Below are 14,231 nucleotides of genomic sequence, written 5' to 3'. Positions count from 1 at the left end.
TTTGCTTATGTGGTGCTGAGGAATCGAACCCAGGGCCTCAGGCATGCAAGGCAAGCGCTCTACCACTGAGCCACCTTCCCAGCCCCTATGGGAATCTTATCTCCAATTAACAACCAAAAAAGCTAGAAGTGTAGCTGTGGTTCCAGTGATAGAGCACCAGGCTTGAACAACAACAACAACAACAACAAAAATTTAGGGAGAGTGCCAAGGCCCTGAGTTCAAGCCCCAGGATTGGTCCTCCCTAAAGAAATGATCTTTTCTTTTGTGCTGGGATGTAACTCAGTGGCTAAGCACTTGTCTAGGAAGTGCAATGTCCTGGTTCGACTCCCAGTACCAAAAAAGAAAAGACAAAGAATCTTTTATTGATTGGGAAGGTGGCTCAGTGGTAGAGCACTTGCCTTGAGCTGAAGAGCTGAGGGACAGCGCCCTGGCCCATAGTTCAAGCCACATGACCGACAAAGAAAAATCTTTTATTTTTGAGGGGGCTACTGGGGATGGAACTCAGGGTCACACACCTTCTTGGGAGCCCTGAGTACTCTCCCAGCCAGCCCCAGCCTGAAGGCTTTTATTCTTAGAAAAGTACTTCTCACTAATACTCCAGCATGGGGGACTGGGCAGAAGGGACCTCTCTGGGTTTGACACAGTGGCTGGGAATGGGGAGATGCTTGCCAGAAATGTGGAGGTTGAAGCTGACTGTAGAACCCAGCAGGGAGAGACCTCTGCTCTTCCACATCCCCCCTCCCCCACCTTAATCCTGGCGTCTGAGTCCTTGGAGCCCCTACCCCAGCCAGCCTGAGATGTGTCAACACAGCTCTGCTGCCTTCTGGTCAGGACAATGTTTGCCCTGAGGATCTGGGGAGATGGGGTGGTTGCTATGGAGACAAGCACCCTTCTCCAGGCCCGGAAGACACTGAGGGGGAGCTCTGTCTCTGGGCCTCAACTCTGTGTCTTTGAGAGTTGACTCCTTTCCCATGTCCCTGGTCTCCAAGTCTTGTTTCTGTCTCTCTGCCTCTGTCTCTGTCTCTGAGCCATTTCATCAGGTCTGCCTCACTTTCTTCTGGAACTTAAGGTGTCCTGTCTCTTGTCTCTTTCTTTATCTCACACTCTCTCTGGATCCCTAATTTTGAATTCTGTCTTTCCAGGCTCTCTCTCTCTCTCTCTCTCTCTTCCTCCCCCCTCTTATCTCTCCCCCTCCTTTCTCTGGGTTTCATGGTTCTTTATCTTTTCAATAGCCATATATTTTTGGTTTGGGTTTATGTTTATATTAGGACTTGAACTCAGCACCTCAAGCTCTTAACTTTTCCACTCAAGGCTGGTGCTCTACCACTTGAGCCACACCTCCACATCCAGTGTTTTTACTGGTTAATTGGAGATCAGAGTCTCAAGGACATTTTCTTGTCTGCTTGGGTTGGCTTTGAACCTCCATCCTCAGATCTCATCCTCCTGAGCAGCTAGAATGACACACAGGAGCCTGTCTGACCAATCTGACCAATCATCATTTTTGTTTCCAGTCCTGGGGTTTGAACTCAGGGCCTGGGCACTGTCCCTGAGCTTCTTTTGCTCAAGGCTAGTGCTCTACTGCCTGAGCCATAGCTCCACTTCTGGCTTTTTCTGTGTATGTGGTACTGAGGAATCGAACCCAGGGCTTCATGCCTGCTAGGCAAGCACTCTACCACCAAGCCACCTTCCCAGCCCTCAATCACCATTTTTTATTTGCTTGTTTGTCAGTCTCTCCAGGCTTCTATCTCGGGCATTGGTCTCTTTCTAGTTCTGTGTCTTCACATTCTGTGGGGCAGGGGATGGCAACAGAGATGTCCATTTCTCTGTCCCTCTCTGGTCCTCCGGGTTGGTGGATAGCGACTCAGGAGGATGAGATCTGAGGATCCCAGTTCGAAGCCAGCCTGGGCAGAAATGTGAGACTGTCTCTCTATGGCTTCCTCCCTGTGTCTCTGCCTTCCAGACCTCGTCTCTCTTCAGTCCGGAATCCCACAGGGCCATCTCTGTCTCAGTCCCTACAGGAAATCCTCCTTCCCATCTCTCTCTGCCTCATTTCTCCTGCACCATCTGCCAGCACCCCAGGTCCCCGCCTGCTCCCCACTGGTTTTGCTTGGCCAAGCAGCCTCATGGGGGTTGGAGTGGGGGGGTGCGGGAAGAGACAGAGACTTTCCAGATTCTTCCCTATCACCACATCCTGGGCAGGGGCATTGTCTGGTCAGTGCTGGGGGTGGAGGAGGGGGGGGAGGGGAGGGATGGGTAGGTGAGAGCCAAGAACCAGAAAAGCAGTGACCAAGGAAAATGGAAAGAGAGACAGACAGAGGTCAGAAAGGCAAAATGAGACAGGAGAGGAGGAAAGGCCTGACAGATCAGAAAGACAGAATGTGGGGTTATTAGAATTTAGGAGAAAGGGCAGATTAATACCAAAGAGAGATGCAGAAGGAAGGATGAAAGAGAGACAGAGACGATGGAAATAAGTCTGGAAAGAAAGACAAGGGAGAAGCTGGGGCTGGGAGAGACAAATGCTAAATTTAGAGACAGGAAAAACAGAAGAGCATGAATAGGGTTGACAGCTTGGGGAGCTGTGTCCCTGGGGTAGGGATGGGCTGAGGGGCTGGGGTCCTCAGGAAAGCACTGGGCTACTTCTCTGACTCCAATTTCTAGAAAAGTGTGTGTGTGTGTGTGTGCGTGTGTGCGCACACACACATGTGTATACCAGTACTGATGCTTGAACTCAGGGCCTGGGTGCTGTCCCTTCAAAGTTAGTGCTCTACCCACTTGAGCCACGGCTCTACTTTTGGCTTTTTTTTTTTTTTGCCAGTCCTGGGGTTTGCCAGGGCCTGGGGCTCTGCTGCTGAGCCTCTCTGTGCAGGGCTACTGCTCTACCACTTGAGCCACAGCACCACTTGTGACTTTTTCTGTGTATGTGGTACTGAGGAATTGAACCCAGGGCTTCATGAATGCTAAGCAAGCACTCTACCACTATTGTATTGTTTTGTATGTTTCATTGGAGATGAATATCACTGACTTTTCCTGGCCCAGTCTGGCTTTGAACCAAGGTCCTCAGGTTTCAGCCTCCTGAGTAGCTGGGATTACAGGCATGATCCACCAAGCCTGGCTGTTTCTACATGTCTTAAACTGCAAAATCTGTTGGCTGCCCCCAGGATACTGCTGTCTGTCCCAGATCCTGTGGAACTTTATAGATTCAGGACAGCTGAGCTGGGCAGAGGCCAGTCTGGGGAGCCCCCCCCCTTCTCTTCCTGTCCTTCTCTGTCTCTCTCTTTCTAGATCTTTCTAGGCTTTGGTTTCTTTTTCTGTCTCTCACACTACCTCAGTCCTTCCTCTCCCTTTCCAGTATCCTCCCTCCCCGTTCCCCAGTGGGGTGACCTTTGGGCCTTCTTGGAACCCAGGAGACTCCCTCTCAACCCCAGCCTCTCCTTGAGGTGCCGGGCCATCTTAGACTCCCTTTCCTTCTCCTTTCCCAGGATCCACAGGGCGCCAGGAATGTGGAGCAGAGGGCAGGGAGGCCCCCAGGGGCCAGGCTACAAGGACCCCCCCACCCTCTCACCCCCACCCCTTCAGACTTGTCTCCTTCTAGCCTCTAATGCGAACATCACATCCCTTGTCATATTCCCTGCCCCTCCTAGGGCTCTGGGCCTCAGTTTCCCTTCTGCAAAATGAGCAGAGTGGGTGTAGTCTCTTTCCCATTTTTTTTTCTTCTGGGTCCCAGGGGAGGGTGCACTCATCATATGGATGGAGGGTGAAGGCTCTGCGGGGGGACCCCGTAAGCAGCTCTCCCCTGACCCTAGACAGATGTTTCAATATTTGTCCCCCTCTTTCCTCTCCCCCCTGCCCCCCCTGCATTGAGGGCAAAAGAAGAGCCTAGAAGAGACCTCATGTGATCTCCTTGATAATAGGGACCTCGGGAATTTTAGGGGAGCCTTGGACACCTGTGTGCATTTCTTTCAATCACCATCACCCCTGTTCCTCTGCTCTGGACCCTGCTGAAAACATGGATGTGGAAGAAGGCAGCTTCCGCCCTCCTGTGCTACAGGAGGCCCTGGCTCACACACCATTCAGTGAGTGTGAATGCATGTGGCCTTATGACTGGGAAGGTGGGGTTGTGTTCCTATGTGTGTGAAGCGTGCACAGCCCAGATGTGTGTGTGTGTGTGTGGTGTGGTGTGCCACCTGTAGGTAGGTGACAGACTGTCTGGGCGTGGTTGCAGTTGTAAATGGTGAATGAGAGCAAGGATCCGGGTGTGAGATTGGAGAGCCGGGTGTGATACGGTGTGTGAATGTGACAGTGGCTGGATGGGACCTGGGCACTGGGAGTGGGAGAAGGAGAAATCGGAGGGGGTCCTCCGGATGGACAATTCACAGGGACTCCACCGCCCTCTCGGTCCCCCTCTACCCCAGAGCTCCCCCCCTTGCTGTCCTCAGTTCCGCCCTCGCCCCGCCCCCTCCAACCACCCCAGGCTGCCAGCGCGTGTCACCTCTTCCATCCAGAGCTCAGGCAAGACACGGGAGGCCACGGTGACCGGGGCGGCGGGAGAAAAGGACTGGGACAGGTGAGCAACCTTTCCCCGTCCCCCCCCCGTTGCACCCCATTTCTTTTGCCCCCAACTCCCCTTCAAGTCTCTGCTCTGGGCCTCTTTCTCTCTCTAGCCCTGACGCTCTGTCTCTGTCTCTCAGCTAATGCCTTTGTCTCTTTCCGCCCCTCTGATCGCGTTTGTCTCTTGATGTCTCTGTCTTTATATCTCTCAGTCTCTAGCTTCTAGATGGCTTTCTTTGTAGACGGACATCCAGCTCTCTTCTCCCTTTCTGTCTCTCTACCTTCTTCGTCTCCTAGCCCACATCCTTATATTTCCATTTTGGGTTTGTCTCTGGTCCCTTGCTGTGTCTGGTCTCGAAGTCTCTGTAAGTCTGTCCCGTGTGTCTTTGACTCCCTGCCTGTCTTTCTGGGGTTCTGCGATGGCCCCCTCTGCTTTGCCTCCCCCCTCCCCCCCACCCCGGGGCATTTGGGAACAGGCACTGGGGCCGAATGATTGGAAAGATTTTCGGGCATCTGCAGACTTAAGTCGAGCATCTCAGTCCTTGGATGCTAGGAGAGGGCTGTCCTCCTCACTCGGCTTTATCTTAGCCACCGCGGGAGAAAGTTTTATCCGGTTGGGTTCCTTTCTGCAGGTGTCAACAGCCACCTGGGTTGGGGAGGGTGCGGGTCCAGCTCCCCTCCAGGCTCCCAAAGTGGTCCCCAGGTGCCCAGAAGTTTCTAGGTCTAGACTGTTAGGAGACACTGAGGCTTCTCGCCCTGCAAGGCTCTTGGGTAACAGCCCCCTCTGCAAACACCCCTCCCTTCCATCATTGCCACCCCAGCAACAGCTGGGGAAGGCCGAGCACCGCGCAAGGAGCGAGGCCACGCCCTCCACCCCGCCCACCCGCACAGGCCACGCCCACCACCGGAGGCCACGCCCCACCGCGCATCTCAGCCCGGGAGGCGAAGCCAGGGGAGGAGGGTGCAGCGTGGCGGGTCCACCTGTGTGCGGCAGGTGGGCTCTGGGGCTGGAGCCCGGGAGGGCAGAGGTCCTCATTCTGTCTCGGGACCCTCCAGTCCGACGGCTTCTGTGTGACCGGACCCTTGGCCGCCTTCATGATGCCAAATTCCCGGCCCCTACGCTCGCTGCTGTTGCTGCTTTCTCTGTGGGGACTCCCACTGCGGAGGGCAGAGGTGAGGACCCCGGAGACACATGGAGTTCAAAGCTTGGAGGAAGGTCTGGAGATCGTTTTTAAGTCTTCCTCCCCCAAAGAGGAAGACTGTTGTTGCCCCTTGCTCAAAGCCAGGTCTTTTTGTTTTTCTTGATGCCGGTCCTGGGGATTGAATTCAAGCACTGGGCACTGTCCTTTAGCTTTGTCGTGGTTCATTGGAGATAAGAGCCTCTCGGATTTGTCTATCTGGGCTGGCTTCGAACCGCGATCCTCAGATCTGAGCTTCCAGAGTAGCTAGGATTTCCAGGCGTGTGCCACCAGCACCCGATTTCCATCCACCACCCCAAATCCTAATGAGGCCCAGCCACTCCCCTCTTCAATTGCCCTGAAGGTTTGCCACGCACGTCCCATAGCAAATCTCTTGGCGACTTCCTAAGCACTTCCCACCCCTAGGCCACCCAGGACCCGGAAAGCCCCTCTAGGATGCTCCTTGGCCTGGCTCAACCAAGCTGCTTGAGAATGTGGGGGGAAGGTCGGTCTGGGAGGGGGCGGGTCCTCCCTGCTGTCTCCTCCCAGACAGGCTCGGAGGGGCAGACGGCGGGGGAGCTGTACCAGCGCTGGGAGAGGTACCGCCGGGAGTGCCAGGAGACCCTAGAGGCCTCGGAGCCACCTGCAGGTGTGGCAGGGGGACTGGGGTCGGGAGGGAGAAGCTGAGTCAGAGAGGGGTGAGCTTCGGTGGGCGCGACCTAGATCTTAGGAGAGCCCTGGGAAGAAGCTTGAAATGGGAGGAGTTCTGGACGGGACCTGCACCATCCAGGGGTTTGGGCGGGGCTTGAGATCGACGGGTGGAGTCTAAAAGAAAATGGGCGGGGCTTGGCATCGATAGGTGGGCCTTAAATCTTAGGAGAGCCCTGAGAAACTTGAATGGGAGGGCCGTTGGGCGGGGCCCACAAGTTGGCGGGCGGGGCTTGGTCTGGGTGGGCGGGGCTTAAATAATAGAACCTTGGGCGCCTTGGAATGGGAGGAGTCTTGGGCGGGGCCTGCCCTGGAGTGGGGCGGGGCTTTTGTAGAATGGAGGGATTTCTAAATGAGACTTTCCTAGTGGGGGGAGCTTGGAGGGTGGGTGGAGCCTCGAGGGATGGTGGGCGGGGCTTGTGGCCCAGTAAGAATCTGATCTGTTGCTGAGGGTGGGCGGAGCCACAGCAGAGAGCTTGTCCTAGATGGGAGAAGCGCTGGGCCCACCGCTGAGTGGGTTGCTTTGCAGCATCTGCCTTCCCTGTCCACCCCTCAGGCCTCGCTTGTAATGGGTCCTTCGATATGTATGTCTGCTGGGACTATGCTGCACCCAACGTCACTGCCCGAGCGTCCTGCCCCTGGTACTTGCCCTGGCACCGCCATGGTGAGGCATTCCCTGGACCCCTTTACACCCAGACATCATGCTCCCCCCCCCAACCCTTCCTCCTTCTCTCTGTCCTCTGCATGATACTGTCTGGCTAGCTATTGTTGCATCTGCCCGGTCACCCATTTCTCTAAGCTACATTGATATTCCTATGTTGCTCTCCTTCTCTCCCTCTATTTTTAAACTCAGGGCTTTGCATGCTTGTTATTTTTTTCACTTGATGCTGGCGCTCTACCACTTGAGCTGGAGCTCCATTTCTGGCTTTTGCTGGTTATTTGGAGGCTTTGCATGCCTGGGCTGGGTTGGATCATGATCCTCAGATCTCAGCCTCCTGAGTATCCAGGATTACAGATGTGAGCCACCAACATCCAGTTTCTAGATTTACTTTTTTTTTTTTTAAAGATAAGAGTCTTACTATGTAGGTTAGACTAGCCTAGAACTTGATATTCTTGCCTCAGTTTCCTGAGTGTTGGGATTACACAGGTGTACCGCAATGCTTGGCTCTCTCTCTCTCTCTGAATCTGTCCATCTGTAGGCATCTTCTTGGTCTAACAACGCAATGTATCCTGGGACAGCTTATTTAACTTTTTTGTGACTCAATTTCCCTATCTATAAAATGGGGTTCATGCTACTGCTGTCTACATCAGCTTGCACGAGTATTAAGTTAAGGCTTAATCATCATCATCACCACTTAGACTCTCAGTGCGAGGGTTTCACACTCTCTTTCTCTGATCCTTTCCCTGGTTCTCCCTCAGTGGCTGCTGGCTTTGTTCTCCGTCACTGTGGCAGTAATGGCCAATGGGAACCTTGGAGAGACCATACTCAGTGTGAGAATCCAGAGAAGAATGGGGCCTTTCAGGTAAGAAGAGGGGAGGGGCCCAGGTGAGGATATCTGGGGGGAAAGTACCCAGATACCCCCCACCCTCCCAGCCTCAGGCCATACCTGAAAGGCCCTCATGAGGTTTAGGACTCTGGGTTGCAAGTAATAAAAACCCCACTCAGACTTTCTTCAAAGAGATCAAAGAAAACAACCCAGTATATGGCAACAGCTTCAGGTATAGCAGGATCCAGGGACTCAAAAGACATGGTGGGGGAATCTCAAACCAGATGCCTGTTTTTGTCTGTGCTGGTCGCATCTTTTCTGTGCAGTGGAGAAGTTGGCCCCCAGTAGTGTTTTTGGTTCACATTGTATCAATCAAGCAACAACTTTTAAGATGACTGAGCTTCCTTTTCAGTAACTCCAGCATCTTGCTCCAGAACTGACTCTGTGTGTGTGTGTGTGTGTGTTAGAATGTTCCAATTGACAGGGAACATGCCCCACCCTTGAGCTGAAGTGTGGGAGTCAGCCCCACTTAAACAAGGGTAGTAGTGTCTCAAGAAAAAATAAGCACCCAGGGCAGGAATACAGAGGAAAGGAAAAGTAGAAGAGGGAAGCAGGCAACGTCTGTCTCTGGGCTGGAAAAGCTAAGCCTTGTTGCCTTGTTTCCTTTGCCTCTCCTGCCAGGACCAAAGACTGATTTTGGAGCGGCTGCAGGTCGTGTACACTGTGGGCTACTCGCTGTCCCTCGTCACGCTGCTGCTAGCTCTATTCATCTTGAGTTTCTTCAGGTGGGACTCCCATGAGGTGGCCAGGGTCCCCTGGCCTCCACTCACTGATGGCTGATGGGAAGGGTTGGCAGGGACTTCATTTGGCTGGGGACAGCCCTTGAGGGGTGACAAGTTGCCCTGTCAAATCCCTTAGGCGGCTGCGGTGCACTCGTAATTACATCCACATGAACCTGTTTATGTCCTTCATGCTTCGGGCCGCAGCCATCCTCACTCGTGATCGACTCCTGTCTGAACCTGGCCCCTACCCTGGGGACCAGACCCCTACACTGTGGAAGCAGGTACTCACCCTTCCCATCCCAAAGCTTCTTCTGGTGGGATGTCTAAGTTCCCATTCATCCTTCCCTCCATTCATTTATTCATTCATTTATTATTTATTTATTTTCGGGCTTGAACTCTGGGCCTGGGCACTGTGCCTGAGCTCTTCAGCACTCTCTATCACTTGAGCCACAGCGCCACTCCGGTTTTCTGGTGGTTCGTTGGAGATAAGAGTCTTGCGGATGTTCCTGCCTGGCCTGGTTTTGAACGTCCATCCTCATATCTCAGCCTCCTGAGTAGCTAGGATTACAGGCGTGAGGCACCAGCGCCCTGCTTCTCCATCTGTTCTTGTTGTCTACATGATTCGTGGTTCCCCTCCACATTTGGAGAGGGACAATCAGCCTTGCCATCACTGAACTCTCCACCTTAATTGGGATTTTCCATTACCTCTCCCTCACTATCTCACCCATCATTAGACTTTTCTGCCAATGGGAGAGTCCACTTACCTCAGGTGAGAGGCCAAGGTGGAAGAAATTGGTAATAGTGGGGGGCGGGGGCGGGGAGAGTTGGTAGAATATGAGTCTTATAAACTTTCCTGCCTGGGCTGACTTGGAACTCGTGATGCTTCAGATCTCAGCCTCCTAAGTAATTAGGATGACAGGCTCTGAGGGACCAGGTGGGAGAAAGGCTGGGTCCTTGGCGGCCACCCTAACCCCCCCTGCCCCTCTCTGTCTGCTTCCCAGGCCCTGGGTGCCTGCCGCACGGCACAGATCATCACTCAGTACTGCGTAGGCGCCAACTACACGTGGCTGCTGGTGGAGGGCGTGTACCTGCACCGCCTCCTGGTGCGGGTGGGCGGCTCGGAGGAGGGGCACTTCCGCAGCTACCTGCTCCTGGGCTGGGGTGAGCCCCGACTCCCTCCCTGTCCGGCCCAGCGCCCATGGGACTGCCCGCAGGTTTACCCAGGGGGTGGGTCTCTTCCCCAACCGGCAGAGGGATTCCGTGGGACCTGGGCCTGGCCAGGGGCCTGTGCGTGTGTGCTGATGGCTGCGGCGGGGTGGGGGGCGGGGGTCGGGGTCTGCACAGGGGCCCCCGCGTTTTTCGTCATTCCCTGGGTGATCGTCAGGCACCTGTACGAGAATACGCAGTGAGTGGCAGGCTCGGGGGGCGTGGCTTGACTGGAGGGCGTGGCTTAGCGGACTGGCGGGACGACAGGAGGGTGTGTGGGCGGGGCCTGAGCAAATTCCTGGGCGGGGGCGGGGCCTAGGAGGCGGGCGGGCCGGAAGTGGGCGGAGCCCTGCGAGCGCTGCCCGGGACCCTGTGGCTTGAGGGGGGCTTTCTGTCTCAGCTCTACCCTGTCCCCCCCAGGTGCTGGGAGCGTAATGACGTCAAGGCCATTTGGTGGATCATTCGCACCCCGATCCTAATAACCATCTTGGTACGGTCGGTCCCTCTTCCTCTAGGCTGTGCTCAGGGATTTCAGGTTCTGGGGAGCAGGGGCCACCTCCTGCCCCCCACCCACCCCCAGAACGGGGATGGCGCCTGGCTCAGCCTCTTTCCCCTCGCAGATCAACTTCCTCATCTTTCTCCGAATTCTTGGCATCCTTGTGTCCAAACTGAGGACACGACAGATGCGCTGCCCAGACTACCGCCTGCGGTGAGAGGGGTCAGGGGTCAGGGAGAGGGTCGGTGAGGGCCAGGGCGGGGCGGGGGGGCCTGGGGACCACCGCCGCCCTCCGTCCCCAGGCTGGCTCGCTCCACGCTGACGCTGGTGCCCCTTCTGGGAGTCCACGAGGTGGTGTTTGCTCCGGTGACCGAGGAACAGGCGCGCGGCGCCCTGCGCTTGGCCAAGCTTGGCTTTGAGATCTTCCTAAGCTCTTTCCAGGTGCTCAGGCCGTGGGGGGGGGCGTTGGGGGGGCCGCCTCCGGGCACCGGGCCACCGCCAGACCCACGCCCTGGGCAGAGGACGATGGGGTAACAACGTTCATTTACTCATTAATGCCACAGTACAAACGGCTGCGCTGGGGGGCGGGACGGGGTGGAGAGGAGGCGTAGCCGCAGGGCATCCTCGGACGTACTGACTCTTAGTGAGGAGCGAGGGCTTCGAACCAGGGTCCAAATGCAAGTTCAGACACTTCCTAGTCATCTTTCAGAAAGAGAACAATGCCCGGTGCAGAATCCCTGACATGGAAGGGAAGCTGATGTGATGGAGGAAGGCCAGGATGCCTGAGGTTTAGGAGACAGAAGCCAGAAGCAGGGAGAAGAAGGATGAGGATAGAGAAGGGAGGGAGATTAGGGGCCAAACTTTTCTACAAGAGGGAGGAGGTGGCTATGTTAGATTTGAACAGGATTGTGGGAACTAAGTAATGGGTTTCCAACTCAAGTTCACCAGCTTGCTTGCTGGGCTGGAGCTATACTGCTTGTGCATTGCCCCCACCCTGGTATTTTGTTAGTTTCTTTGGGGATGGACTCTTAGGGACTGGCTTTTAACTAGGATCCTGCAGATCTTATCCTCCTGAGTAGCAAGTGTGTGCTCTCTGCTCATTTTCTTCCTTTCTTTCCGTCTTTCCTTTCTCTTTCTTTCTGACAGAATCTCAGCATATAGCTAGCCTAGGCTACCCCCATCCCCAAACTTATGCCCATCCTGCTTCAGACTCCTTGGTGCTAGGATTATTGGAATACCCCACCCTGCCCTGGCTCCACTTTATTTAAATCTAGCTATAGAAAATGCATGCAATAGTTAACTTATAGTATATAATATTGAGATATATGACTAAGAAAAAGAGAGCTGAGAGTGTGGCTTAAGTAGTACAGCTTGCTTGCAAACTAGAGTCTCTGAACTCAATCCTCAATACAGAGGGAGAAAGAAAGAGAGAGAGAGAGAGACTTGGACAGCTTCTACTTCAGCTGCTACCTGTACAATTGCATTTTCCAAACTACAGAGAGCTGGTGTGTGAATCCGTGATTATTTGCCTAGGGTACACACAAGTCCTTGGGTTTGACCACTAGCATTGCAAAACAAAGAGTATCTGAGGCTAGGGATGTGGCTGAAGTGGTGGAGCAGCTGTCTAGCATGCAGGAGGTCATGTGTTCAATCCCCACACTGCTAACATCAGAGAACAAATAACAATCCAGATGAAACTGAGACACAGGGTTAAGTTAAGCAGCCTGCCCAAAGGGTATTAAGGGGGCAATAAGATTTCTTGCATCCAGGCTTTCTGCAATAAGCTTAGGCTCCCTGTTTTTAGTCCCTGGTGCCCTGCTCCCTCCCACCCCCTGACTGGCTGGGTCGAGCTGGAAGCCAGTGGACAGGGGTCCTCAGTATATGACTATGATGATGACAGCAGAAGTGTAGGCAGAAGTGTAGGCAGGGTTAGCAGTCAGGAAAGGAGCAGCTCTACACTGTCCCCCAGTTTTTTTTGGGGGGTCCGGTCGTGGGGCCTGAATTCTGGGCTTGGGTGCTGTCCCTCAGCTCTTCAGCTCAAGGCTAGCGCTCTACCACGTGAGCCACAGCACCACTTCTGGCTTTTTTCTTTTTGCTTATGTGGTGCTGAGGAATGGAACCCAGGGCCTCAGGCATGCAAGGCAAGCGCTCTACCACTGAGCCACCTTCCCAGCCCTGTGAGACTCTTATCTCCAAAGAACCACCAGAAAATTGGAAGTGGCACTGTGGCTCAAGGTGATAGAGAGTTCACCTTTAGCAAAAAGAGCTCAGGGACAGAGCCCAGGCTCCATGTTCAAGCTCCCAATCAACAAAAAATTTAAAAAAAATAGAATAGGAGCAGGCTGTGTCTAAGAGCTTCTGCAGAGGGGTGCCCCAGGGGACTGTGGGAACCCAGGGGCATTCTGATCCTGAGGTGGGGGAGGGGAATGCAGCCAAGGATTGATGATAGAATGACAGAATGACTTGGGGGGGGGGGAATCAGTAGAAGCAGGTGTGGAGGGGGAATCAGTAGAAGGAAGTGATGATTTGCATAGGTAAGTCACAGCGTCTTATCCTTTAAATGCTCCCAGCCCCACGGCCCAGGGGCTGGACACTGTCAGGTTCCTGTGAGCCAAGGACACTGGGTTCAATGGCCTGGCTTTTCTTCTGCCAAGTCCTCTGGATGCCCTGGCCCCAGGAGAAGAACCGGACCGTGAGCTCATGCCTATCAAGTGTTCCATCATGGTAGCTTTGGGTACAGTTAATGGAGCTCTTTTCGTTACAAGTGTTTTCACAGGGAGATGTGAAGGTTCTGGAAATGGAAGGGGGGCTGTGCTGGAAGGGGTGGGAGAAGAGAGATCACAGGCTCTTTGTTTTCAATCTCTCTCTTTCTCTCTTGCCTAATGGGTTGTGTGTGTGTGTGTGTGTGTGTGGTTTTTGGTTTGGTTTGGGGTTTTTTGCCATTCCTTCCTGGGACTTGAACTCAGGGCCTGGATGCTGTCCTTGAGCTTCTTTTGCTCAAGGTTACCACTCTACACCAGAGTGCCAATTTTGGCTTTTTTCTGAGTAGTTCTTTTTTTGTTTTGTTTTGTTTTTTGGACATGGGGCTTGAACTCTGGGCCTGAGTGCTGTCCCTCAGCTCTTCAGCTCAAAGCAAGCACTCTACCACTTAAGCCACTGCACCACTTCTGGTTTTCTGGTGTTTTATTGGAGATAAGTGTCTCGTGGACTTTCTTGACCAGGCTGGCTTTGAACTGTGATCCTCAGATCTCAGACTCCTGAGTAGCTAGGATGACAGGTGTGAACCAACAGTGCCTGGCTTTTCTGAATAGTTTATTGGAAATAGGGTCTCACAGACATTCCTACCTTGGCTGTCTTTGAACTGTGCTCCTCAGATCTCAGCGTCCTGAGTAGCTAGGATTATAGGTGTGAGCCATTGATGCCTGGCTTATTTTTTTTTTTTGTTTCTGTGTGTGTGTGCGTGTATGCTAATATTAAGGCTTGAACTCAGACTTGTGCTCTGTCCCTTAGCTTTTTCACTCAAGGCTTGTGCTCTACCACTTGAACCATATTTCCACTAGCTTTTTGCTTGTTAATTGGCAATAAGAGTTATGGACTGGGGCTGGGAAGGTAGCTCAGTGGTAGAGCGTTTGCCTTGCATGCATGAGGCCCTGGATTTGATTCCTCAGTACCACATAAGCAAAAAGAAAAAAGACGGAAGTGGCGCTGTGGCTCAAGTGGTAGAGCTCTAGCCTTTTTTTTTGGGGGGGGTCCGTTGTGGGGCCTGAACTCTGGGCCTGGGCGCTGTCCCTCAGCTCTTCAGCTCAAGGCTAGCGCTCTACCACTT

General features: G+C 53.8%; 1 protein-coding gene across 1 annotated transcript in view; it reads left to right on the top strand.

The window, feature by feature from the left end:
* Positions 1-4,006: 4,006 nt before the first annotated feature.
* The window catches only part of Gipr (gastric inhibitory polypeptide receptor), a 10,949-nt gene continuing 724 nt past the window's right edge, over positions 4,007-14,231 (top strand). Inside the window, exons 1-13 of the mRNA XM_013032589.1 lie at positions 4,007-4,109; positions 4,689-4,723; positions 5,605-5,721; positions 6,276-6,375; positions 6,991-7,098; positions 7,854-7,957; positions 8,603-8,706; positions 8,840-8,984; positions 9,705-9,864; positions 10,048-10,108; positions 10,330-10,399; positions 10,530-10,618; positions 10,708-10,857. Of these exons, the coding sequence (XP_012888043.1) occupies positions 4,007-4,109; positions 4,689-4,723; positions 5,605-5,721; positions 6,276-6,375; positions 6,991-7,098; positions 7,854-7,957; positions 8,603-8,706; positions 8,840-8,984; positions 9,705-9,864; positions 10,048-10,108; positions 10,330-10,399; positions 10,530-10,618; positions 10,708-10,857 (1,346 nt within the window). The remainder of the gene's footprint in view (positions 4,110-4,688; positions 4,724-5,604; positions 5,722-6,275; positions 6,376-6,990; positions 7,099-7,853; positions 7,958-8,602; positions 8,707-8,839; positions 8,985-9,704; positions 9,865-10,047; positions 10,109-10,329; positions 10,400-10,529; positions 10,619-10,707; positions 10,858-14,231) is intronic.

Source organism: Dipodomys ordii, unplaced genomic scaffold (assembly GCF_000151885.1).
Source record: "Dipodomys ordii isolate 6190 unplaced genomic scaffold, Dord_2.0 Scaffold156, whole genome shotgun sequence".
NCBI lineage: Eukaryota > Metazoa > Chordata > Mammalia > Rodentia > Heteromyidae > Dipodomys > Dipodomys ordii.
Note: the sequence above shows the minus strand (reverse complement) of the source record. Positions and strands in the feature narration are given on the sequence as shown.